At 48.2% G+C, this 27615-nt stretch overlaps 1 protein-coding gene across 1 annotated transcript in view; it reads left to right on the forward strand.

The window, feature by feature from the left end:
• Window positions 1–22029, forward strand: part of ARHGAP31 (Rho GTPase activating protein 31) — a 126843-nt gene extending 104814 nt beyond the window's left edge. Inside the window, exons 8-11 of the mRNA XM_045286159.1 lie at window positions 33–95; window positions 5481–6011; window positions 11717–11997; window positions 18653–22029. Of these exons, the coding sequence (XP_045142094.1) occupies window positions 33–95; window positions 5481–6011; window positions 11717–11997; window positions 18653–21028 (3251 nt within the window). The 3' untranslated portion in view covers window positions 21029–22029. The remainder of the gene's footprint in view (window positions 1–32; window positions 96–5480; window positions 6012–11716; window positions 11998–18652) is intronic.
• The last annotated feature ends 5586 nt before the right edge of the window (window positions 22030–27615 follow it).

The raw sequence follows: 27615 nt of genomic DNA on the forward strand, positions 1-27615 counted from the left end.
TCCATCAGTGCTATTTGTTCTTTTGTCTGCAGTGGAGAAGGCCACCATCCGGCCGGCGAAAAGCATGGACTCGCTGTGTTCAGTGCCTGCAGAAGGTAAGCTTTTACAATTCGTTGCTGGCCTGGCTTGAGGGACTGAAGCCCATATACAGAATATATATACACATATATGTAAATTTACATAAAATGTAAATATACATATGTATATATAGTCTGTTATGTCTGCTCATTTCCTCATGATCACGCTCAATGAACAAGTCCCCAACCCACCACCCTCTCCTAATTTATGTTAGAGTCAGCCCTAAAAGCAGTTTCCTGTCCTCTGGCCACAGTTAGAGAACATGGGTACTTGAGGTTCCAACGTGAACCGGGTAATGCTCAACATCTGAAACCGGAGGCAGAAGCGCTGCCCCCTTGGGGTATAAAGGAAGTACCAAGCTATACCTCACAGGCTCGTGTCTCTTGTCTAGAGGTTTGTGTGTCTTGGATCTGAAAGCTTCCATAGGCGTGACCTTGACAATGCTTGTGGCGTCGTGATTTGGGCTTGGTAGATTGATCCATTCCTTAGGAAACACAGATTGAGCACTAGCTATGTAAGGACCCGGAGCTTGAAAACGATGACAGTCTTGTTGGAAGAAAACACATGTACAGTTGCATTTGAGGCGACACCTGCCACCAAAAGGACAACCCACCGCATTGCCTGTGCCTTCCACTTCGATGTTTATTCTGCAGCCAGCGTGTATCCTTACAAGCTCGAGACAAAGGTCGTCCTTGACAGACTATTGAAACTCTCCCACAGTTATTCCAGGACTTTTTTATTTTTTAATCATCTTATTGTGGGCTTGTACAACTCTCATCGCAATCCATGTATACATCAATTGTATGAAGCACATTTGTGCATTCGTTACCCTCATCATTCTCAAAACATTTGCTTTCCACATAAGCCCCTAGCATCATCAGCTCCTCATTTTCCCCCTCTCTCCCCGCTACCACCTCCACCAGGAACTCTTGATGATTTATAAATGATTATTTTGTCCCATCTTACACCGTCAGACGTCTCCCTTCACCCACTTTTCTGTTGTCTGTCACCCAGGGAGGAGGTTATATGTAGATCCTTGTAATCGGTTCCCACTTTCGAACCCACCCTCCCTCCACCCTCCAAGTATCACCACTCTCACTACTGGTCCTGAAGGGATCATCTGCCCCGGATTCCCTGTGTTTCCACTTCCTTTCTGTACCAGTGTACATCCTCTGGTCTAGCCAGATTTGTAAGGTAGAATTGGGATCCTGATAGTGGGGAGGTTGGGGGGGTGGAGCATTTAGGAACTAGAGGAAAGTTGTGTGTTTCATCATTGTTGCACTGCACCCTAACTGGCTCCTCTCCTCCCTGAGACCCTTCAGTAAGGGGATATCCAGTTGCCTACAGATGGGCTTTGGTTCCCCACTCTGCACTCCCCCTCATTCACAATGATATGCTTTTTTTGTTATTTGATGCCTGATACCTCATCCCTTCAACACCTCATGATCACACAGGCTAATGTGCTTCTTCCATGTGTGCTTTGTTGCTTCTGAGCTAGTTGGGCCGCTTGTTTACCTTCAAGTCTTTAAAACCCTAGACACTATATCTTTTGATAGCCGGGCTCCATCAGCTTTCTTCACCACATTTGCTTAAGCACCCACTTTGTCTTCAGTGATTGTGTCGGGAAGGTGAGCATCATAGAATGCCAGTTTAATAGAACAAAGTATTCTTGCATTGAGGGAGTTCTTGAGTGGATGCCCAATGTCCATCTGTTACCTTAATACTAAACCTATAAATATATGCACATAGATAGATTTCTCCATCATCATATATAAATATATTTACATATGTACATGCCTGTATTTAGGTCTCTATATATGCCCTTTGCCTCCTACTTCTTTCCTCTTTCCTTTTACTTTCCTCTTGTCCCACTATCATGCTCCGTCTTCATTTGAGTTTCAGTAATTCCTCTGGGTTACATTGCCCTTGATCACTCCCTACCAGCCTCCCCACCCCTTCCTTTCCACTGGTTTTGAATCATTCCTTGTTCCCTTGTCCCTGGGTTGGTTAACACCACTTCCTTTCTCCCATCTCCCCCTCTCCCATTCCACCGCACCCCCCAACCATCAGTTCCATTGTTTTCTTCGCCACATTGTTTATCCAGCCTATCTTATCTAGATAGACTTGCAGAGATAATAATATGCACCTAAAAACAGGACAGTGCCAAACAAAATAACAGAAAAACAAAACGAGGATGACAGCAACAACAACAAAAAACATCAATGACAAAATCAAAAAGAGAAAAAAAAGAAAGAAAAGAAAAACCTGTAAATAGTTCAAGTTCTGTTTGTTGACTTTTAGGAGTATTTTCTGGTCAGGTCTGATGGGGTGCCACACCCTGGTTCTAAAGTCTTTTTTTAAAATTTTTGTAGTAGTTTTATTGGGGGCTCATACAACTCTTATCACTATCCATGCTTCCATCCATTGTGTCAAGCACATTTGTACATTTGTTGCCGTCATCATTCTCAAAACATTTGCTTTCTACTTGAGCCCTTGGTGTCAGCTCCTCATTTTCCCCTCCCTCCTTGCTCACTGCTCCCTCATGAATTCTTGATAATTTATAAATTATTATTTTCTCAGATCTTATACTGTCTGACGTCTCCCTTCACCCACTTTTCTGTTGTCGGTCCCCCAGGGAGGGAGTTATATGTAGATCCTTGTAATCAGTTTCCCCTTTCTACCCCACCTTCCCTCCACCCTCCCGGTATCGCCACTCTTACCACTGGTCCTGAAGGGATCATCTGTCCTGGATTCCCTGTGTTTCCAGTTCCTCTCTGTACCAGTGTACATCTTCTGGTCTAGCTGGATTTGTAAGGTAGAATTGGGATCATGATAGTGGCGGGGATGGGAGGGGGAGGATTTAAGAATTAGAGGAAAGTTGTGTGTTTCATCGATGCTACCCTGTACCCTGACTGGTGTGTCTCCTCCCCAAGACCCTTCTTTAAGGGGTGTCCAGTTGCCTACAGATGGGCTTTGGGTCTCCCCTCTACACACACCCTCATTGACAATGATAAGATTTTTTGTTCTTTGATGCCTGATACCTCATCCCTTCGACACCTCGTGGTCACACACGCTAGTGTGCTTCTTCCATGTGGGCTTTGTTGCTTCTTCCCTCTGGCTGCTTGTTTATCTTTAAGCCTTTAAGATGCCAGACGCTATATCTTTTGATAGCTGGGCACCATCAGCTTTCTTCACCACATTTGCTTATGCACACATTTGTCTTCAGTGATCCTATCAGGAATGTGGGCACACAATGATATGATTTTTTGTTCTTTGTTGCCTGATACCTGGTCCCTTCTACACCTCGTGGCCACACACAGGCTGGTGTGCTTCCTCCATGTGGGCCCAAAGTCTATTTTTGATACTCCCTCGGGACTTCCTAGTTCTGCTCCCCTTGCTATTCTCTTGCACGCCCTTGGTGTTTTCCTTGGTGTGGTGAGGTCAGATGTGTGATGTCGCATCTTGTAGTGAGGCCGGCCATATGGTCCTTTCTGTGCATTGGGTGCTCTGAGTGGGGCTATTGTCCTCAGGGCTTGGTGAGCCAGGGTTTGCTCTGCTCCCTTCCTCCCCCTTCATTTGCTTCCACTTCCATCTGTGTATGGTTTGTCAGTTCCTTTCCCCCACCAGAAATTCTATTGTCATTCTCTGTGGCACACCCTTCCATGGTGGGGGTCAGGCTGGGTCTGGTTGGGGACAGCCCGATAGTTAAGTCTTTTTATGGATTCCTCCACGTGTTATGTTGTCCTCCTGGTTTGGCGCTTCAAGGTGGGGTCTGTATGCACATTCCAATTCTGTGGGGACACAACCAATACTCTCCCCCTGGGTGGGTTAGTGCCCTGTTCCCCCCATGTCATCATCTCAGTTCTCCCCACCCCCCTTCTCCCTCCTCCTATCCTCTTTCCCCTTCTTTTTGTTGGACTCACATGCACCTCCCTGGGTGTGGTCTGATTCCCCCATTCCAGGACTTTCTAATGCTTTTAATTCAAGAGTCTTTTCTCTCTCATAAATGAAGCCATCTGAAACAATACAGAATATCTCTAAAGCAGCTTCTAAAAACAATGATTCCAAACTTTTAAGATCATCAGTGAGGTCTTTTTAAGCTGACTCGATACTTTTAACATTTCCTCTTATCTTTCTGGTCATCCATTTGCTTTGGTTTCAGAACCTTTGGCCCAGATTTTTCAGAATCTACCTAGCCCTTTCTGTGGGTAATGGGTCGGCCATGCAATCCCTCTGAGCCTAAATTTCCTCATGTGTTGAAAGAGGTGATTGATTACACATTCTTAGAAAATGGGTGTTAAGAATTAAAAATACTGCCAATACTATATAAAATGCCCAGCATAATACTTAGTGGAAAATTACATTCAGCTCCCTGGCAACTTGTCATCAACCAGCTTCTTTATTTCCCATGAGCACCTTTTCTTTGCCTTCACTTCTAAGGCAGTCAGGAACTCAATCCTCACAACAAAGTTTTCTAACCTTGAGTTAATTCACCCTTCAAGCCTCTCATCTTCTGAATCGACAGAAGGAGGCCTGGGGAAAGCGGGGTGGAGTGGCTCATCTAGCTGGTAATGGCTTTTGTTTCCTTGCTGAGAAGTCAAGCAGGAACTCTGGAGGCATAGTGGACTGTACATTGGACTGCTACTCTCAAGGTCAGCAGTTTGAAACCACCAGTTGCCCTGCAGAAAAAAGATGAGGTTTTCTGTTCCTGTTGAGTTACAGCTTGGGAAACCCATAAGGACTGTTCTGAAATGTCATATGGTGTCACTTGGAGTCAGAATCACTCTGTAGCAGTGACAGATTTGCTCTGGGTCCATCTACTAGAAAAGACTTAAAGTAAGATTCTGATGTTTTTTTTGTTTTTAACCCCCTCCATTTTAAATAAGCAATAAAATTTCCCATCTGCCTTTTTATGATATTCTGATATATATTGAATGCTTGACAAATGGCAGCTCTGCTAGGCCATTTCTTTTTGGAAACTGCTCTACTGCAAAGCTTAAAACTAGCCCCAACTGGTACAACAGTAAATGTTCTCCTCACGGCACCCTGCCCATGTGAAAACGCATCCTTTCTTGTCAACCCAGTGCTAGGTATCTGCATGTACTAGAATGAGGTGCCTGTGTTAAGAGTCTTTGGACAGGAACAGCTAAGCGCTGGATGACCAGTTTGAATCCACCCCCGAAGCCCCTCCAGGCAGGCCTGGTCTTGTAGAAACCCCTATGGAACAGTTAGACACAAGGGGTGGCCAAAGGGTGGGCATGTATGGCAAGTACCACCTCCCCCAGGACCGAACGTATTAGACGGCTCGCCTGCTTCCCCTCTCCCCACACCCAGACAGAAGGCTGGGTACATGTTGTGCACGCCCCGCTGCTGACTCCCTATTTGTTTTCCTCCTTCACGAGGGAAAGAAACCAAAGGAAATTTCAATCGAGCTGTTACCACTGGTGGATTTTTCATTCCCGCGTCCAAAATGCACCCGACGGGTTCCGGCAGCTCCTGCGACCTCAGCAAGCAGGAGGGTGACTGGGGCCCCGAAGGCATGCCCGCGGGGGCCGAGGGGGGCTTCGATGCGGGCGCGCAGGCCCGGGCCCCGCCCGAGCAGCTGAAGGTCTTCCGGCCCAGCGAGGATGCCGAGAACGAGCAGGCGGCCCCGAAGATGCTGGGCATGTTCTACACGTCCAGCGACAGCCCGAGCAGATCCGGGTTCGCCAGCAGCCTCTTCCACGTGGAGCCCTCGCCCCGCCACCAGCGCAAGGCGCTCAACATCTCCGAGCCCTTCGCCGTGTCCGTGCCGCTGCGCGTGTCGGCGGTCATCAGCAGCAACAGCACGCCCTGCCGCACGACCCCCAAGGAGCTGCCCTCGCTCTCCAGCCTGGAGGAGCTTGCTTTCCAGGGCTCTGAGGAGAAGCTCCCAGGAGCGGAGGCGTCTACAGGTACAGTGTCGGGCTGGGGTAAGGGTCGCTTTCCATCCCAAGACAGAAAAACCAGGCTGACATGGGCGGGGGGCACAGAGCCTGCAAGGCAGGGTGGTGAGCTGGTTAGTCGTGGCCTCTGGAGCCAGACTGTCTGATTGACATACCCAGGACTTGCCCTTTTTTTCCCCCCCCTGGGTAGCAGGATAGTTCTGTGCCTCCATTTTTAAATCTTGAAAATGTACATAATGATCCTAATCATTTTACCTTCTGCCGAAGTTTGCTACAGATTTTAGCGCGCCAGTCTTCCCAGAGCAGTTCCTAACACGTAGTTCTTGCTCAACCCTGGCCTATAGTGTCGCTGTGATATTCAATGCATATCAGTTCTTTTCTCCTCTCCTGTCCTGCAGGGTCACAGGAGAAGTGAGAACTCGAGGCACCAAGTAATGCCTTGTTTGGAGAATGGCCCATGGGCTGATGTGGACGGAGTAACATAGGCTAGGGAACCTTTTCTCTGCCAAGGACCATTTGGATATTGATCTCATCATTCTTGGGCCGTACTGGTCAAATGTTTAGTTAACTCACCCCTACAGTGATGGCTGGAACTGCTGGTGGTGCTGATTTCACGGACCTTGTGCAGACCTTGGGCCAGATGTTCCCTAGTGAAGCAGGATGAGGGAGAAAGTTGCCAGTTTTCGGGGAGGGGCGGGGGCACAAAGGCTTTTGTGAAATTGATTATCTTCTCCAAAAGAGGGTCCCTGGCACCACGGGACCTTTGGGAGATAGTCTATCACCTTTCCCCCCTTTCTCTGTAATTAAGAATGTTGTTATGTGCTGGTCAGTCAATTCCAACTCTCCCAGCCCTATCCAAACCAAACAGACTCGCTGTCACCAAGTCAATTTTGACTCATACGGAGCCTTGGTGGCCTAGTGGGTTATGAGTTGGACTGCTAACCACACGGTCAGCAGTTTGAAACCACCAGCTGCTCCACAGGAGAAAGATGAGGCTTTCTACTCCTGTAAAGAGTACAGTCTCAGAAACCCACAGGGGTGGTTCAACTCTGCCCTCCAGGGTCCCTGCGCGTCTGATATAACCCTATAGGGCAGAGTAAAACGGCACCCCAGGATTGCCACCCTGTTGCATCTTCACAGAATCCGACTGCCCCAGCCTTTTCCTACAAAGGAGCTGGTGGTAGGTGCAAACTGCCAACCTTTTGGTTAACAGCCCAACACTTAGCCCACTGCCCTACCTGGTCTGTATTACATTAGCCGGGTAAAGACACTAGTGGAGACTCTAGCCTACCTCTCTGGCTGTCATTAGTGTGGCTCTCAGGCCCGTTGAGGATCCTAGATCTAGGACCAAAGACTGGAGGGAGAGGCCAGAAGGCTCTGAAACAACAGTCCACCATAGCCTTCTCTCTGGAAGGTTTCTTCCTTTCTTTTCTTTTTTTTAAAGTTGCGAGCGGCTTTCTTGAGGCAGGGAAAGAACCCCCGGGAGGGAAGGGAGAGCAGAGAAGGACGGGGACATCTTGAGCCCCCACGTGGGTTCTGAAACCCAATGAGTTAGGTCAGGGAAATCGCCAGGGTTTCTTATTTTCTTCCAAAACTATTCATAATCCAGAACTTGACCTTCCTTCATAAAATCCTCTCTTTTTTCTTTCTTTTGTGCAGTAGCAGTGAGTAAAAGAAAAATAATTAAATTGTCCAGATTACCTTAGAATTTTCAGTCATTCTGGTCTGCATCCTCTTAGAAATTCTTCTTAGAAGAGGCTCAGCATTAACCATATCACTTTATGGAAACCTGAGAAATGACAATCCAGAGTACCCTAAAGAAATAGTTAAAGTCACCTCACTCGCTTGCTAAAGAACTTGCCGTAGACATCTTCTCAATAGTTACATTTTAATCCATCTGAAAGATGGTGCTACCTAAAAACTTGGTTTTGCCCTAAACAAATGTGTTTCCCCTAGAGTCCGTTCAAGAAACCCATGGTTCCGTGACTTAAAGTATAGGCTAAGCTGCTATAACCAAGGGAGCCCCAAAACACAATGACACAAGTAAGATACAAGTTGATTTGTATCCTGTAAGTCTAGAGGCAGGTGGTCCTCCTGCAGCCGACCATCCAGGTTCCGGCAGACCATCAGCCACCCCCAAGCGTACATTGTGTACATGGTCTACTTGGCACAACTCCACCACACCCACATTTCTGTCTTCGGGATGGGAACAGCAAGAGGAAGCCAGCCAAGTAGCTTCCCCCTGAGGGTGTGGCCCCGAAGTTGCTTATACCACTTTCAGCCCCATCCCACCTGCCAAAACCAACTCATGTGGCCGCATCTACCTTCCAGAGTGGCTGGGAAATGCTGTTGCCAGCTGGACAGCCATGTGCCCAGCTAGAGGAGACTATTGATAAATGGAGAAGAAGAGAGTGGATATACTGGGGGGAGGGCAAACAGTAGTCCCCACCTAGCAAGGTTTACCCCACTTGGTGCAGAACATCCCCCGGCTGGGAGCCTACCGATGCACTGCCCTTTAGTGCGGTCAAACTTCCGTAGTTTAGAAGTAGCTGCAAATCTGTCCGTCCACAGAAATGCATTAGCCTGATAGGCCCTACCTAATTTTTAAGAACAGGTACTGCCTTTGTCCTCAGAGTTTTACCTGGGAGTGGAAGCCACATCCCTTCAAAAAGAGAAACGATACACAGTTGACTTGGCAGCATATGCCTGGTCACGTAAGTGCTGCAGAAGACTGGGAGTTTGCCCAAAGAGAGCAAATCAGGGAAGGTGCCAAAGAGGAGGGATGGGTAGGTTTAGATTTTGGAGAATGGATGAGATTTGAATCTCAGGGAGGACCAGCGTCAAGGACGCAAAGCCAGAAGGTGCAGGTCCGCTAGAGTAGGTGCGGGCAGTCAGTGTCTGAACAGAGGCAGTTGGGTGCCAACAGAGAACTGAGTGACGCGCCAAGGCCATCCTCGAAGGTCCTCCTTCCACTCCTCACTTTAAAAATCTATCTGAGTGATCTGGTGTCGCTGTAACAGAAGTAGCATAAGTGAGTGGGTTTAACAAACAAGTTTCTTTGCTCACAGTTTAGGAAGCTATCACTCTGGATTCTGGGCACTGGCTCTAGTGGAAAGCCCTCTCTCTCTCTGCTCTGGGGAAAGTCCTGTGTAATCGATCTATCGCGAAGCACGTATCTTCCTCAGTTTGTGTCTGCTCGTTTGTTCAATCCACTCTTGTGCATCTCAAAAAAGATGGATGCAAAACACACCCTTCAGTCATACTGCCTCATTAGCATAACAAAAACTTCACACAGGTGTACTCACCACCATCAAGGTGATCCTATAGCAACCCTATATAGGACAGTAGAGCTGCCCCATAGGGTTTCCGAAATCTTTATGGGAGCTGACAGCCTCATACCCCCCCAGCCCCACCCCCTAAGCTCAGCAGCCCGCTGCTTAAGCCACTGTGCAGCAGGGCTCCTAACCACAGGTGTCGGCCTTAGGATTTACAACACATAGGAAGCCTGGTGGTATAGTGGTTACGAGTTAGGCTGTTAACTGCAAGGTCAACAGTTCAAAACCACCCACCAGCTGCTCCGAGGGAGAAAGATGGGGCTTTCTACTCTCTTGAAGAGTTAGAGTCTCAAAATTCACAGGGGAGTTCTGCCCTGCCCTATAGGGTCTCTGAGTCATCATCAACTTGAGGGCAGTGGGAATTGCTTTATCTTTGGGGACACAATTCAATCCATAGCAGAGTCCATCTTTTCATGGCCAGAGTCAGTGGTCAGCAGACCCTGAGCTCAACAGAGACATGAACATGTTCTCCCAGCTAAGACAGCCCCTAGGATGCTAAACCTGTTGTTCAAAATAACTGCTTCCGCTCCCTCGACCCGGATGTTTCATTTTCAAGACTTGATCTCAAAATTCCTGCCCAAGCACAAAAATGGCGTCAGAACACCACGGCTCTATTGAGAACAGCAGAACCAATAACGGAAGCGTCCCCTTTATGACATTGGTTGGCTGACTGTGGTATAGCCACACTATTGAGCCCTGTAGCTTGGAGGCCCTATCCCACAATGTCCTCGGTCCCAGGCACAAGCAGCGACAGTGTTTATGCATGCAGAGGCATCCCGTCCCAGGTGTATTTCTGGCTTCCTGGGGCCTTTTTCAGAAGGGAGGGTCTCACCCAGCCCTTGTTCGGGACAGCCCAGAAGCATGGCAAATGAACTGGGCAGCCCTCAACTCATAGGAGATGGGAATTGTGGATGACTCGTCTTCCTGTTCTTTGGGGGGAGGTGTGGTTCCCTCTGCCAGAGTAAGTGCGGTCACCGGCTGGACAACATACTCCATGCTGACTATTTCTCCATTGCCCTCTCCCCTGCCATTCTGCTTCCTGCTGCGAAGACCTTCTCTCAGGCTCTGCTTTGAAGGGAGCCCACACTAGGACATGCACTAACGCAGGCTCCCTCTCCCAGTGGTCATTGCTTGGTGCGGTGGTCATCCCAGTTCCACCAGGGGTGACTTTTAAGAATAGCATTCAGCGTTTTCACAGTTCTGGGGGCTCAACATCCCAATCACAGTCTCAGCTGGGTTGGTGCCTTCCTTGTGGGTATCCCTGGGCATTCCTGGGTTCTTCGGCTTGCAGACAGCTCTCACCAGGTGTCTGTCTTCCCCCCACGTATGCCTACTGCTCCTTTTCTAAAGCAGCCATGATTTGGTTTAGAAGCCACTATCCTTCAGGAAGAGCCCTGGGAATTGAGGCCAGCCACAGAGTCAGCAGCTGGAAACCACCAGCTGTCCCGCGGAAGACAGACGAGGCTCTCCTCTCGTACAGAGTCACAGTCTCAGAAACCCACGGGGGCCGTTCTACTCTGCCCTGTACAATCCCTGTGAATCCGAATGAACTCGATAGCAGTGAGTTTGGGGGGGCTTTTTGTTGTTGTTTGGTTGATTTTTATACTTAGGTAGGAGCCCCGGTGGGGTAGGTGTATAGTCTTAATTCGGTACTGGCAAAATAGCCTTGTACAATGAAATAGGACCTCCTTCATGGAAGACATTAGGAGCCAAACTTGAGATCAGCCCGCCCCTTCCCCTGTTTTGGCTGATGTTTAAGATTGGAACTTAATGATTTAAATAGATGCTCTGGGAACTGCAGACAGCCCAGGGGAGGGAGTCACCCAGGAAGCTGTCAGTCATGATTGGCATGCCTCTTTGCCCCATGGGGTGAGTAGTAGATCTCAGTGACTGTGGGCACCCAGCTTGATTTCTCAGGACCTCATTTCTTTCCTTACCTGTGAAGTGAATGTTTGCACTAGAGCAGGGCTTCTCAGCCTCAGAACAGTTGACATTTCCCATCAGAAGATCCTTGGTTGTGAGGGGTTGACCTGTGCATTGTAGGGTGTGTAGCAGCATCCCTGGCCTTGACTTAGTAGATGTCTGTAACACCACCCTTCTCTTCCCTCTCCCAAACATGACAGCCAAAAAATGTCTGGGACCATCGCCTAATATCCCATGGGTGGGGGTGGAGCGCTCCTGGGTGAGCACCACTGGGACAACAGAGATGATCCGTCCGCCCACTGACAGGTTGTGACTCTGGGGCCTGAGGCCAGGGCTTTGCTAGGGATCCCTCTCCATCCTGGCAGAGCCAGGCTTCTCCATGATAGTAACCGTGCTGGAAATGGTCTCTCTTGAAATGACGTCTCCTTCAACTGATGTCTCACATCCTCCTTGCAGCTTCTGCACCTAAGAAGGCAGCTCCCGAGGATGCCAAGCCGGCTCCGGAAGCAGTGGGAGCCATGGAGTGCAGCAAAAGCCTCTCCCAGGAGCCAGGCCTCCAGCTGGAGGAGAAGAGCCCCTCAGAAATTCCCCCAGGTGCTGAGCATTCCAGTGAATTCCAGAAGAGGCTGGATCCTGAGGAGGTGGTGGAGGCAGTTCGAGAGGCTGGCCACAGGGAGCCTCGTGCTCTGCAGGAGAGCCCCCGGCTCACGGCTGAGGCTGCATTTCTCCAGGAGATGGTAAGGGGGACTCACTGCTGGTCTGGCCAGGTACCTTGCGGTTTTTCCCAAGGGCTTTGGTACAGCTTAAAGTAGTTGTTTCTGGTAGTTTTAAAATCAAAATAGCTTCTGTCCAAGGGACTTGGGAGGCCACCTTCTCATCTGGCTTGAGCCTTTTGCTGTGGCGGTTTTCAGAGGTCCCACGGTGAGTGGGAAGGGACCATCCAGGACAGACCTGGCTGTAGCAATTTCTGATCTGAAGTCCCCAGCAACCAGCAACATGTCTTTGGACAGTCGTGGCATCCGATCTCAGAAGTGGCACAAAAACCTCCTTGTGAAATCCCAGTGTAAAACATAGTGACCTGTCATGGGGACCCCACCCTCTTCTTCCCGACATTCTGGATGGATGGTTGTCGGCACTGGTTTATAAAAACCTCCTGGGAGATCCCCAGGATCCACCTTTTCCCTCATGACTTCTGCAGACCTTAAAACCTGATGCCAAAAATTAACTAATTAATTGACTGATTAATTAACTAATTAATGAAAAAAAAAAAACGGATGCCAAAGCTCACCAAACCTCATCCCATTTTTCGAGGTAGATTTGTCCAAAAGATTTTCTGGGGTGTTCTTGGATAAGATGAAGATGTGGGGAGGTTTCCCAGAGCTGCTCAAGGAAGATCCCGCACCTGGGAGGCAGTTTTGTGATCCGGAGGAAAGTGCCGAAGGGGAATAGAGATCCCTTTGCCCAAGAAGTTACTTCCCAGAACTCCGTTTGCAGGGTCTGCACCAAGGGACCATGTGCTGGGAGTTAGGGCAGTACCAGGGTGCCATGGGACCTCAGGCGGGCTGAGGGAGGGTTCCCTAAGACAAATTTGTGTTTATTAAAAGACAGGTATGCAGATATTTTTATGGACATTGAATTCTGGGAAAGCCCAAGTAGTTGAAAGGTATTTCTCTGAGAAACGGGGTGTGTGCATGGGAACACGGAAAGACATGCAAGTTGTTCACTCATTTAAAAACACATGTAAACACCAACTTTGCTCATGCTGAGCACTGGCTGAAAACTGAATCACCGCAGCAAATAAGACGGCACTGACAGTTGAGTAGGAAAGAGTCATTAAGCAAGTAGGCTGACATAGAAGAGTCCTTGAGCGGTACAAATGGTTATGTGTTCGCCTACTAAGCAAAATGTTGGCCCAGTGGTGCCTCAGGAGAAAGGCCTGGTGATCTGCCCCTGAAAGGTCACAGCTTTGGACACACACACACCCTTTACTGTGGCACACATGGGTCTCCATGAGTGGGTATCATCTCTGTAGCTGGTTGGCTTTTGGTTGGTTGGTTGATTGGTTGATTTGGTTAGTTGGTTGGTTGATTTGGTTGGTTGGTTGGTTGGTTGGTTGATTTGGTTAATTGGTTGGTTGATTTGGTTGGTGGGTTGGTTGGTTGATTTGGTTGGTTCATGGGTTGGTTGGTTGATTTGGTTAGTTGGTTGGTTGATTTGGTTGGTTGGTGGGTTGATTTGGTTGGTTGGTTGGTTGGTTGGTTGAAGCCATGGAGTGAGTGCTTTGAGAACCTAGAAAAGGAGGAGCTAACTCAGTCAAAGGGAGGGGGGTGTCCCAAGGATTAAGAAAGGCTTCTCTCAAGAGTAACTGTTCTGGATGAGACCTTAGCAAGGAGGAAAGAGTGGCAGTAGGGTTGGAAGGGGGAGCCACTTGAGCAGAGGGTAAGGTGTTTCCTGAACCTGAGGTGGGAGCCACCCTGAAGCACCCAAGGAACAGGAACAAAGTCAGGACAGCTGGGCTGGTGCCCGCAGGGAGGAGGGAGGGAGCCACGTTAGGCAGGACTGCATGGGATGGAAAGGGGGCTTACCCTAAGGACCACAGAGAAGGCATTTCATCTTCAAAGATCACTCTGTTCTGGGAGGAGAATGGCTTAGAGAAAAGCAAGAGAGGCATCAGGGATGACAATGGGCCCAAAACTAAACTAAGCCCAAACCTGTTGATCTCAAGTAGATTCTGCCTCACAACAACCCTATAGGATCGAGTAGAACTATCTCATAGAGTTTCCAAGATGGCAGTCTTTGCAGAAGCAAGGTATCAGATCTTTCACTAGGGGACTGAAGGCTGCATTCAACTGTTGACCCATCATTCAATTAGCAGATTAGTGTAGGAACCACTGTGCCATCAAGGTTCCTGCCAATGGACCATATACACTGGCAGGAGCCAGTGTGGTAAACAAAACAAAACCCCAAGCCCCAGTGACTTGGACTAGACTGAGAGCAATGGGGATGCACACAGAAGGGCTTGAGGGTGACTCCGAAGGTAGAAACAGGGTTTGGTGAAGGAATGGATAAAGGAATGAGGAAGAAGGGAGGGTCAGGCCGGCCGCCTAGGGTTTAGACCTGAGAAAATACGTGCACTGAGGAGAGTGGAAAATGGCGTGGAGGTGTGTGGGGTACCAACCTGTACAATCGAATGGGTCCAAGGGGCAGTTGTGTAATTGAGGGGTAAAATTACAGAGACGTCAGACAAGAAAAAGCATGCAAGCAGTCACCTTTGGGACCGCCATAATTTCAGGAGCCAGAGAGAGAATCTATTTCCAACCAAGGCTTATATGCACTCCAGGGGTGTGCCAGTTCCTCTAATTACAGGTAACCACATGCGTAACAGGAAGGGGGTGTACAATAGGCATATGCATGACAGGAAGGCATATATGTAACAAGACAGGAGGGCTCTAGAGTCAAGATGGCAGCCTAACCTTGGTTGTCCCTGAATTGGCTTGACCTTGCGTGTTTTGGGGCTCTCCTTTGAAAAACAATCCATTATCCTTATCAGAAGGGAGTGGGACCTACCTAGGGTGGGACAGACAATAGGGCCTGATTGCCTTAGATGGTTGACAACCTTCAGGCAATAACCTTTAAGCAGTTGACCTACAAGTGTATAGTCAGTGACCATGTGTTTGCAAACAGCACCTTCAGTTTGGCGTATATTATGGGGGGACAACCTGGGGAATAACTTTTCTGTTTCCCACAGAGGTAAGTTTATCTGTTGGTTTACTCATCTAAATGTTCTTCTTACTACTGAGTTTTTTCTTAGTATTGACTTCTTAGTAAGAGATCAAGAAATGAGTCAAAGACTTCCCCGGCCCTGATGGTGGGCACAGACTAGTAGGCCAAGTAGCAATGAACAAAAATAAATACAGCACAGTAGAATCAGATCTCAAAAAGAGCCCTGCCTTTTCACCAAGGAAATCTCACTACAACTCACTACCATCAATCAATCTGATGCTGTCTCATAGAGACCCTGTAGGACAGAGTAGAACTTCCCCTGTAAGCTTCAGGGAGTCTAACTGTTTATGGGAGTAGAAAGTCCCACGGGGCAGCTTCTGGTTTGGAACTGCCAACCTTGAGGATGTCAACTCAACTCATAACCATTATGCCACCAAGCCTCCTAAGGAATCCTACTCCTAGAGATGTACCCAAAGCAAGAATTTCAAAAGAGCCATTAATCAATTTCAATGAAACAGTCCTCCTCCCCCTCTTTTATTTTCCCCCCAAAACCATTTTATAGAGAGCTCTTAGAGTAATCAGATCATTCCATGGTTCAGCCACATTGCGCACTATTGTACAATTGCTACTATAATCAGTTTCAAAACATTTTCTTCTTTCTTGAACTCCTTGATATTATCTCCCCTTTACAGCACCCCCCCACCTCCACCCTACCCCCCAGGAACCCTTATACTACTCATTGTCTCTAAAGGTTCATCAATCCTGGGCAAAAGGCCCTTTCTTCAGCAACTACTTACAGTGTACCCGACACCATTTGACCCTGAAGAATCAAAGATGAATAAAACACAATTCTTAACCTCAAGGAGCGTAGCCAGGTGGGAAAGATAAGATCCGCATAAAGAACTTTAACTGAAGCCATGTGTGGTTAGAGAAACCGAGAAACCAGTGCAGGGAAGACTTCTCCGAAACCCACACCCCACAGGGTTGACCAGCTTCCCTGAACTGTGTCTCCTTGCAAGACTAGACCATGAGCAGGAAGTCAGTGAGACTGCAATGTGTGTCCCTGGTCCAGCCCAGGCCCCCTCTCCAGCTATTTGTTACCTGCAGCTTTGGGCTTGGTGTAGCAAGAGGGAAGAGTCCAGAGAAGAAAGAGAATCTGAACTGCTGATGAGAGGTGGGGACACACAGACAGAAGACCAGATGGAGGAAGATGAGGTGGTTCAATAACTGCAGAAAAGAGAAGCCCATCATGTGAACCCTAGCTATCTGAGGGTACCAGCAATGTAATAGTTTGCTATTTTTGTATTCTCTTTATATTTTATCTATATTTACATTTTTCTCCCACACAGAATGTATATTTCTTTGGTAATCAGGGGAGAAAAAAAACATACGAGGGGGTACCCCAAGAAAATGGAGTGGTGCTGGGTGGAACAGAGCATTCATATGTAGTACGAATTTTTCGCACGAGGCTAGCATTGAGCAACTCACTCTGAGTTAGTGCACCCAGTGGCGTCGCCTGGGAAGGTTCACGTTGATCACAGTGAGTTTTCCTAAAAGCAGTTTCACTCGAACCTTGTTTTTTGTGATGGCCGATTTAAGAGAACAGTGTATGGCTATGAAATTTCCTTTCTTGCTGTAGGGGGTGGGATGCCACAGAAACTGTTGTGATGTTGAACACAGCTTACAAGGACAGCACTATGGGAAAAACTCAAGTGTACAAGTGGTTTTCTCGTTTCAAAAAAGGTGAAATGTCGATTGTTGACAAACCTCATTCTGGACATCTGTCAACTTCCTGAATGGATTTGTAGTGCATTTGGAGTTCTTTACACAGGGTCAGACTGTTAATCAAGCTTTCTATTTAGAGGTTCTTAAAAGATTGCAGAACATTGTGAGACAAAAAAGGCCTGATTTGTGGAAGATGGGGGACTGGTTTTGCCACCATAACAATGCACCTGCTCACACAGCCATCTCAGTGCACCCGTTTTTGGCAAAACAACAGCATGCCACTCTTGCCCCTGTCACCTTACTCACCCGACCTTGCTCCGTGCAACTTCTTGTTTCGACAAATGAAGAGTGACATGGAAGGACAGCAATTTGACAACAAAGGAGAGGTGAAGAAAAAACGAGGGAGGTGCTGTCAGCCATCCAATCAGATGAGTTTGAAAGTGTTTCCAAGAATGGCATCGCCTATTTGAGAAATGCATCAAGTGTCTTAGCAAGTACCTTGAAGTTGATAAGGTTGTTTTGTAAAAAAAATTAAATGCATAGCTTTGCGGGGGGGAAAACCCATTGTTGTGGGGGAGGGAATCCCCTCATATTTACCTGGAAAGCAAATGTTAGGATAACAATTCAATTTTCAGTCCACTTACTCTTTTGTGGCTTCACGTAAACCTGAGGTAAAATGAAAAAGGAGACCAGAGAGCTCGCCGATTTTGTGTGGTCACAGTGTCCAGGGACTGTGCGTTCATGATCTGGTGTAGGCAGAGCCGCAGCCTGGTCTCTAGTCCTGTGCAACTTAAGTAAGTGGTTTCATCCACTTGAACATGGGTCTCTTCATCTGTAAAATGGGAGTGATGATTTCCAACCCAGCCCACTGTCTTCAAGTCAGTTCTGACCCATAGCGACCCTTTAGGATAGAATGCAAATGCCTCTTGGGGTTCCCAAGATTAGCAGCCCAATGTCAACCCCCCTGTCACCTGGGCTCCCTTGGGAGCAACTCAGAGTATTTATTTCCTAAGTTGTTGTGAAAACTAAACAAGAACATATATTTAATGTGTTTTGTAGCACATGAGGTAGCACTCAAGAATTTCTGGGTAGGTGCCAATTCTCAGCTCCTAACCAAACAGAATCCACACAGGAGTGCTGTGTTAATCCGGGTACACTAGAGAAACAAATTCATAGACACTCTTATGTATATATGAAAGAGCTTTATATAAAGAGTAATTGTATATTAAGAAAACATCCCAGCCCAGTCCAGATCAAGTCCACATTTCCAATATTAGCCCATATGTCCGATACCAGTCTAAATTCCTCTTCAGACTCAACACAACACATGCAATGATGCTGAGTGCAGGAAGATCACAGGCCAGTGAGTGGAAAGTCTTGTGGATCCAGTGGCAGTAGAAGCATCTTAGCGCTGGTGTGGCTCTCCACGTGGCTCCTCCAGCTCCAGGGCTCTGGCTCTACCAGTGCAGCTCCATGTGGCTTGTCAACAGGAATGTGTCCCAGGGAGGGAGCGAGTGTCCTGACTCCAGAGAGCTATTATCTCCTTACTGCCTCCAAATGATGTCATCAAGCTGGGACCTGATTGACAGGCTACATACCACCCCTTCACTCTTAATAGTCTCAAATCAACACCAGATTATGTAACTACCATAGCTGCTTTGGAAGAAAGGGCCGGTGGTCATCTGAAAAAACAGCCAATGAAAACCCTGAGGAGCACAGTTCTGCTCTGACACACACAGAATCAACTCCATGCCAATTGATTGCTTTTATTTCCTGTAAGCACTCAATCGGTATCTGCAGCCCTTAGTAAAGATGCATCCTTTATTTGCTGAGGCAGCATGGCCCGGCACTGCTCCAGCCCTTCCGCTCTCCCTGGGAGACAGTGTGGCTAGCAAGGGTGAGAGCTTTTAGTGCTAAACTAATCGGTTTCTTGATGTTTTTCAGGATGAAGATGATCAAGCCAATGCCCTCATCTGGCCGGAGATTCAACAAGAGCTGAAAATCATTGAATCTGAGGAGGAGCTCTCTTCGCCGCCTCCACCAAGGTCACTTCCAAAGAACAGCCCAACCCTGCCTATCCCTGAGTCAAGTCCAGAGCCCTCGGCTTCCCCAGAGGCTCCTCGGAGCTCCGCCCCAGTCCCCGCCCCCCTGGAAGAGCGAGCCAATCCTAGCACGCTGGCGGCTTCATCTGCAGCCCGTGGGGAGGAGCCTGTGCCAACCAGCAGCCTCCGTGGGAGCCAGCGCCCTGACCCCGCCAGCCCGTGTCCCCTGCAGATAGTGGCCTTGGACGAGGGGAGCGCCCCCGGGAAGCCGCCGTCTCTGCCGCTCCAGCCTGCTCCTCCCCCTCCAACTTCCCTCGAGGAGGCCCCTGGACCCTTGCCGACCAAGGGCAGCCCTGAAAGAGCTGACCCAGCCAGAGATTTGAGGACAAATCCCTGTGGAGACCAATTGACGTCCCAAGGCGATTTTCGTCCGGGAGAGGCGTCTAACCCTGGACCGGGGGGAAAGCCGAACCCGCAGACTGCTGCCCTGCAGGTCAAGGACCCTGGTGTTGCAAGCCCACTATGGGAGGTCGAGATCCCCCCGCTCGGAGAGGGGGAAGTAGCCAATTCTACACAGGAGCCCTCAGACTGTGATGAAGATGACGCCGCGACAGCCGTTGCCCCGCATGGCCTGGAGATGGTGGAGCCCTGGGAGGAGCCCCAGTGGGTGACGAGTCCCCTCCACTCCCCCACCCTCAAGGATGTACAAGGGACCCAGGGGCAGGGCCTCCAGGGTCTCCGGTTGGAGAAGCGACTTTCCCACAGGCCCAGCCTCCGCCAGAGCCATTCGCTTGACAGCAAGACGACCACCAATCGGAGCTCGTGGACGCTCGATGGCCTCTCCAGCAGCTGTGCTAACCTCGACTCCGAGAAGAGTTGCGACCCTCTGCCACCGCCGACCTCCAGGAGAGGGATGCTGTTGGCAGGCTGGGAAGAGAAAGCCCCAAGGTCATTTAGAGAGTTCTCTGGCCTGCAGGAGACAGAGGCCCTTCCCAGCCAGAAGGGACAGGGCGACATGCAGCCCAAACCAACAGAAACGAGCCCTGTAAATCTCGCAGAGGGAAAGGAGATGGCGGCTGAGGTGGGTCACGACCAGCTGCAGTCTGAGCGAGGAGGCAGCGTTCCTGGGGGAGAGAGCACTGAGCATGGCTCGCCCGGCCACGTGCAGGACAGTGCCTCGCCCAGAGAACACCCCCGGAAGGCACAGCCGAAGGGCACCGAGTGTGGGCCCCCCAAAGGGAAACATAGGCCTTCTTCCCTCAACTTGGACGCTTCGGTTCCTATCACTGACCTCTTCCGGTTTGAGAATGCAGCCTCATTTGGTTCTCCTGGAATGCAGTTCTCTGAGCCCGGAGACTCAAAGGCCCCACAGATGACCTCATCCCACTCGAATGCAGACCCATGGATGGTCCACTCCCAAGATGCCCAAGATCTGGACATTGTTGCTCACACCCTCATGGGTCGCCGCAACTCGGCTCCTGTGAGTGTATCAGCTGTGAGAACCTCCTTCATGGTCAAAATGTGCCAGGCCAGGGCAGTCCCCGTCATCCCACCCAAGGTTCAGTACACACAGATTCCACAGCCGCTGCCCGCGCAGGGCTCAGGGGAGGGAGCAGCTCAGCCCCGGGAGAAGAGCCCAGAGGAGCCTAGCTCAGTGGGTGGGACCTCTCAGAAATCTGCCAAAGATGATTCTCCCCTCTCCTCTGCAAGTCCGACGGGAGAGAAACCAAAGCAAGACGTAGGAGACATCGAGTTGTCACAAGTGGGTGCTACTACTGCATCCGGCCTGGGTGAAGGACCCACCCTTTCTCCAGAAGCAGGCTCATCTAACAGCCTCTCCACCCAGGACGCGGTAGTGCAGTGCAGAAAGCGAACATCAGAGACCGAGCCACCTGGGGACAATCTCCTCTCTTCAAAAATAGAGCGACCATCCGGGGGTTCTAAGCCTTTCCACAGGGCACGGCCTGGAAGACCCCAGAGCCTGATCTTATTCAGTCCTCCCTTCCCTATTATGGACCACCCTCCTCCCTCATCAGCAGGGACCGATTCCAGGGTCTTGCTGTCCCCTATCAGAAGTCCCATCCAGGCCGTTTCCCCCGGCCTCCTTTGTGGGGAGTTGGCAGAAAACACATGGGTGACACCAGAAGGGGTGACACTTAGGAATAAAATGACCATACCTAAGAATGGCCAGAGACTAGAGACTTCCACCAGCTGTTTTTACCAGCCCCAGCGGAGATCGGTGATTCTGGACGGAAGAAGTGGGAGACAGATCGAATGACATCCGCTTAAGGGCCAGTGTCAGGACAATGCCATGATTCTTCTGGAAGTTACTGCCGGGCCAGCATGCTGTCGTCCAGGCACAGGTTATCCGGGTTGGAGATCATTTTCACCTCGAGTTTCTCTTCCTTTCCTTCTTTTGGCCATTTTATTAATGACAGTTCATTTTCCAGGAAAGCCATCAGGGGACGGACCAAGAGATGAGATTCAGATAAGTCCATAAGAGGAAGGCGCGGGGTGGGAAATCACACAAGAAGAGGTTGAAATGCTTGTCTCCGGTGACTTTTGGAGCTTGTCTGTGACGGTGGTACTGCCGCGAGCTGGTGGTGGTGCTGTCCTGTGAGAGAGACAAGAAATCCTTAGCTGGAGTTGGAAAGGTTGCTGCTGGGGTGTCGAGGTCTCCTCTGTAGTTCATGCTTTCTAATGCTCCTTAAAGCCTGGGTTCTTTCAGACCAGCTTTCTAACAAGCTTTTAGAAGTGTACTCTCCAGAATAGAAGCAGAGTGGAAATGCGAACTAACCTGCATTTAGATACCCAAGTGGCTGAATGGACCCCTGCTGGTTCCCTGGCATTTCTGCACACCTGGCCCAAGATGGCTCCAGATGCCAGCATCGAAACTCAGAAAAGTCTATGTTCAAGAGCCAACTAACTGAGAGACTGGCACAATCCCAGAGGACTCTTAGCTTTCATCACTGTGTGACCGTCACTGTACTGACCTCAGATTTGTACATCCATTTAGCTGGGCAGGGTGGGGATGGAGCTGAAGGTGACATCCAGGGACTGTGCTGGCTTTTCAAGCAGTGTGCAAAAGCCAAGTGACGTGATCTGCTTCCTTTCCAACACTGAGAGTCCAAAAACAGGATCATTAGAGAAAGAAAGCCCCACACATAAGCAAAACTGCGCTCCACACTGCATGTGTTTTCAACAGTGGTGCCTTAACAGAAACCACCTCGCCTGGCTCAGCCTGGCTCTAGGTGTGCACCAGGAATACCAGAGAGGAGGAAGGGGAGGGGGGGCGGGACAGGAGGAAAGGGAGGACCTCGAGGCCAGTGGCCATTACTACCACTGATGAGAGTTGCCCTTCTTAAAAACATGTTTCATTGTAGACAGCGAGCCCCTTCCTTTCTCTTCCTCCATTGCTCAGAAGCAGTGGCACACTCCTTTCCTCTAAACTCCCGCCCTCCCCAGGCCTCAAACGTGCTCTTCTCTGTCCATGTATCAGCAGAAACAATAAACCAATTTGATTTCCTGCTAGTTACTTAGAATGTCCAGTGCTCCTTTTTCTCCCCCCTCCCCCCCAGCTGGAGAGAACTAATGTAACATGCTCGCAGTGCTGTGCCGCTCCCCTAAAAGGGCTTCATGAGAACCCTTCTCGGAGTCCATCAGTACATCAGCCCATGTGGCCTTCTGTTTGAAAAAAGGAAGGAAAAGAGGACCTATTCTTACCTGTCCACCCCTTCAGAGCTGCAGGACTGACTGAATTGTCCCAAAGCTTCGTCGTTGCAGACACTGTCTCGAAGGGCTAGCAACACTTCGAGGCAGCCCCCTCAGTCAGGACTGGTGTGGGGCAAAGCGAGACTGACCTTCAGGTACCTCCTCTAGATCTGCCACCAATGATAGTCCTTTCTCTCTTCTTTCCCCGATGAGCCTTCCAGACAGTTTTTAAATTGTCCACCTTCTAAGCCGGTGTCTGTGGCGGGCTGGTAAGGAGTGTCGGGTAAACTGAGGCAGTCTGCTTTCAGAGGGCACGGAGAAGATAGCACGAGGAGCAGCGTGTAGGCCCTTGGCCAGGGGATGTGCATTCTCCTTGGATGAGTAAGACTTCGGATCAGCCAGTGAGGTGTCAACGGCACTCTAAGGAAAATCCTACCACCTAGTCAAGCAAGTGGGAGAAACAGAGCAGTGTTAGATGAGAAAGGCCATGTGCACGCAATAGAAGAGCACATTCCTGCTTTATCACACAATTTGGCAGTCGGGTGCGTGGGCCACCTCAGGACACTTCAATGGTGTCTGCCTTGATAAAAGACCATGTTCTGGTCTGAATGTGAGAAAGAGGGGACCACCCTTTGCTTCGCCACCAGAATTGAGCCAAGGGATGCAATATTTTAAACCATTTTGTGATCGTTTAAACTTCTTGCCTGTAATATTTCTAGAATATATTCTTATTCCGGCATAGACCGGGAAGCTACTGTTTACATATTAACAGATCTAAGGGCTGAGGCACCTATGCAGATTTATAAACTGGCTGTCGTGTCGTGTTCCTTTAGACTCCGTCGCCTTTCATTTACAGAGCCTTCAGGAGTGCGGGGGTGTGGATGTCACTGTGGGACCCAGTCATCCTGTCACCACGAGCCACGATGGAGGCTGTCTGGAGATAGCCTCTCTTCCGTTTTCCCAGCCAGTCAGTTCCTCTAGGCCTTGGAAGCTGGCTCTCCTTTAGTTAGTGTTGTGCTAGGAAACCTGGACCTTCTCCTTAGACTCCCTCCCAGCCTGCCAACTGCCACAAAATACCATCAACTTCCTCTGGGCCAGCCTTGTGCACATGAAGTTCTAGTCCATGGTAAAGAACACCCACCCACTGCACCCCCAACAATAACAACCACACGCACACACACGCACTTTTCCCTTCAAAATGTCCTGGTCTCGCTTGATTATTCATCCAGTGGGGGCTCCCGGAGGATGGTGGGATGGGAAGGAATCGGAGCTTGTCTTCAACCATTCGCGGGAAGGACAGAACAGGTGTCGTTTTTCTGAGAATCAACCTGGTGCCTTTGAAAGGACCACAGAGGCAAACTCTCCAAGAACTCCTTCAAAGCAGCCGTCAGACCGTGGTGGCTGATTTTCAAGGTTGAATTGGAAGTGGAATTAATCCCTATACCAATGTTTCCTTTCAGTGTTAGCGGTTGCTTACGAAGACAATCAGATATATTTGCAAAATGGACCTCCCAGGCCACTTTTTGTTTTTTTGCCAAAATGTGGCTAGATAAAATCGGATTTTTACTGTTTTATTCTTGGCTTTACTTGGCCAAATGAAGAGACCCGGCCTCATACCCCTCTAAGGCGCGGCCTAACAAGAGCCCTAAAATTCCAAATACTGTCCAGATCTGAATTCTGGGATCATTACAAACTTAATCACCATCCTCAACAAGTAATATTTATCAAGTGGCGAGTAAGCGTACACCGAGGACTTTGTAGCTTCTAGATCCTTCGGATTTTATGAGCATGAAGTGAGGGGCAGGGTAGCAAATAAAACATCCCATTAAGCAACCAGCGACATGATTTAGAATCATTCAGAAGAACCAAATGAGAGAGAAAGGGGGAAGCTTAGCCACTAGCATCATTTAAAATAAACGTTACAGTGCTCAAGGGGCTGACTGGCTGTAGAGAACCAAATTAAACCCAACTGCAAATTGAATAGCCCGTCCCAGTAAGCGCTGAGAATGTTTGCTCTGATCTTACCTAAGTGGATACCAGGAGTGTATCTTCCGACACCTTGCACAGGCCTAGCTTGGTTTGTCAAGTCCTGCAGGATCACTGCTAACGAGCCTGGTAAGATCACTGTTCCATAGCCCCGGGTAGAGGAAGATCTAATGGGTTCCACTGCTTTTGAAGACAAAGTCTTGGGTCCCAGAGCAGCTGTGGTTTTTCATGTCTAGTATTCCGCACAAAAGGATTACATCTGAAAGAAATGTATGGTACAGTTCTTTGTCTACACAGGCCTTGGATTCTTGCCTAAACGGGTGTTGGAGAACAGAAGGATTTCTCAGGCTGAATGAAGTAGAAGTTTCCAATAGTTTCCAGGACCCAGAGGATTAATGGGGTCTCTGTTCTAACACGGCCACTGCTATCTTCTAACAACATAAGTCTTGGGGTTAAGTGTTACCAGGAGGAGGATTTTAAGCGTTTCCACCTCAGAGGAAACTTCAGCTCAAAATGGCAAAAAAATAAAAATTTTTTTAATGTGTGACCTCTTAATAAGCCTTTATTAGCAGTTTTAGGGCCCGAAGGAGCAGACTTCTTTCTAAGCAAGGGGAGGGAATGGTAGGAGGGTTATTGCCTGAGATCAGTGCCACCCTACATATTTTTAAATTGGGGGCCACAGCAAATAATGTAAGGAAGACCGCACACAGTTTCGTTAATAACCTTCAGGTTCACGAACAGTGCAGGTATTCTCGAGAGTGAACGAGGTGTAAGCCAGACCTCAGAAGCCTATGAAGTATCGCGCCATGCATTTTACTGGATGAATAAAATGCTTTGCAATATTCCAGTGCTGTTGTCCTTCCTGGCTTCTCCACCTCCTTTCTTCAAAGGAGTCTATTAGACATTTGTTGAGCTCCTCAAATATATTTCCAAAGCATTAACCAGTGTTTCTCTGTTGATTAAAAAAGGATGAATAAATATTAAGCATATCCATAAAGACAAATAAATGTAATTGCAACAGACCTGTGTTTTAAAATTTAAGAAATGATACAGAACATAATGGCTAATGAAAGCATGGGCTAGAAGAGCTACAGCCATGCAGTCGATGCAGCTTTTTCTTTTCTTTTATTCTATAACATTTATTTCAAGGTTTCAGAGTAACATGATTTATTTAAAAATTACATAGTAACTAATAGTAAAATTATACAATAGCATATATTAAAATGGCAAATTGCCATTTTAATATATGCTATTGTATAATTTTTAAATGGCTAATTGCCATTTTAATACATTTTAACTTTCTAATGGGAAAACAATCATGTAGTGCACTTTTTATTTTAATCATTTTATTAGGGGCTCATACAACTCTTATCACAATCCATACATACATCAATTGTGTCAAGCACATTTGTACATTCATTGCCCTCGTCATTCTTAAAATATTTGCCCCTGGCATCAGCTCCTCATTTTTCCCCTCCCTCCCCGCTCCCCCCTCCCTTATGAACCCTTGATAATTGATACATTAATATTTTGTCATATCTTGCCCTGTCTTGACGGAAGTAGAGGTCTCGTCTTTCTCCCAGAAGAGGTTTCGGGCTCAGCAAAATCAGCACCAGCAAAGTGGACGGTTCAGGACACACTCCCCGATCCAGTTTGATCTTTCCCTCCAGCCCTTTCTAAATAAAGGGTTCCTTGGGGGCTTTGGGTCCATTGTCACTGGGACTAGGGTTTGAGGCAAGAGCTGGACCAGATCATGGGACGGGAGTCGGTTGCGTTGTGGTTTTCCTTTTCGTTTTAAATTGGGATGGTGGACAATGAACCACGAAATGACCGAGCTGGAGATCATGTAGCCCGGCTCCCTAATGGCACAGTAGCTGAGGGGCTATGCAGCAGGCATGAAGTCCACGTGCCTCTTGGGCAGCAGAATCTCACATTAAACATCAGGCATTCATAACAGCCTGGCTTAAATGGACACCAACTTCAGTAATTCACAAAACCCTTATTCTATACTGCTTTCCACCCTCCCATTCAGTTATTACCTGTTACCTCTCTGCTCATGTATCCTATAACTTACATGTATACATATTTTAATTTACCAAGCAAAAATATCTAAAACTGGCCCTTATACTTACTCATGCCTTGAATGGAGATATTTTTCTATGCACAATTTTACATTTCTGTCTAAGATCCTCTCCTCTCTAGCTGAAGGATTCCCTTTAATATTCCTTGTATAGCCAGTCTGGTCGGAATGAAGTCCCTCAGCTTTTGTTTATCTGAGAATGTTCTGATGTTGCTCCTACTCTTGAAGAGCAATTTCGCCAGACAGAATTCTTAGCTTTGTTTTCTTTCAGCACATTAAATATGTCATCTCGCTGCCTTTAGCCTTCAGTGTCTAAGGAGAAACCAGTACTTATTTTATTGGGAATCTTTCATCAGTGGCAATTCACATAGGAGTACAGGCTTCTAGTTCACACATGCACGGGTTTATTCAGAACAAAAGGCATGTAAGCATGTCTTTGTGATCAGGGGATGGCTGGAGAGAATCTCTCAGTAATACACTTGTCTTAGACTCATTAAAGAGCTCCTTCAAAAAGGTCCAATCAAAAGAGTGGCTTCTAAGGGGATCTTCTGGGTCAGCTAAAACTTAAGCCAGAGAAGTTAGCTCAGGTTATGAACTTTTTCCCCAAAAGGGTAATCCTGATTGATTTTTCTCAAAGAACCCCAGATATGCACGAGGGCTCATTAGAAAGTTAAAGAAACTAGAAAACTGCATTTTGAGAGAGTTGTCCTGAGAATTATTTTTCCATCACGAGAATGCATCTGCACGTTCTTCAAGGTGGTAAGGACAGTCCAACCAAAATTTCTCTGGGAAACCCTACCCAACTGCCCTGCAACCCTGATCTTGTTCCTTCAGAAGGTTTCCCAAACTCAAAGAACTTTTATAAGCAATGTGAGGTGAATTCACTCAACGATACCAAAACTGCCATTTTGACATCATGGAAATCAAAGAACAAAGCACTCTGTAGGAAGAGTCAGAGACGAGAACATTGCTCTCCCAAGTGTATGGACCTAGAGGGAGGCTATGTGGTCAAACAGTAGCTTCACACTTTTGAGATTTTTCTTTATTAAAATAAAGGTTTTATGTGATTGTAGCATTTTTTCTTTTTT

Source organism: Echinops telfairi, unplaced genomic scaffold, assembly GCF_000313985.2.
Source record: "Echinops telfairi isolate 266 unplaced genomic scaffold, ASM31398v2 ScPeMD7_6;HRSCAF=24_0, whole genome shotgun sequence".
In the NCBI taxonomy this organism is placed as follows: Eukaryota; Metazoa; Chordata; class Mammalia; order Afrosoricida; family Tenrecidae; genus Echinops; species Echinops telfairi.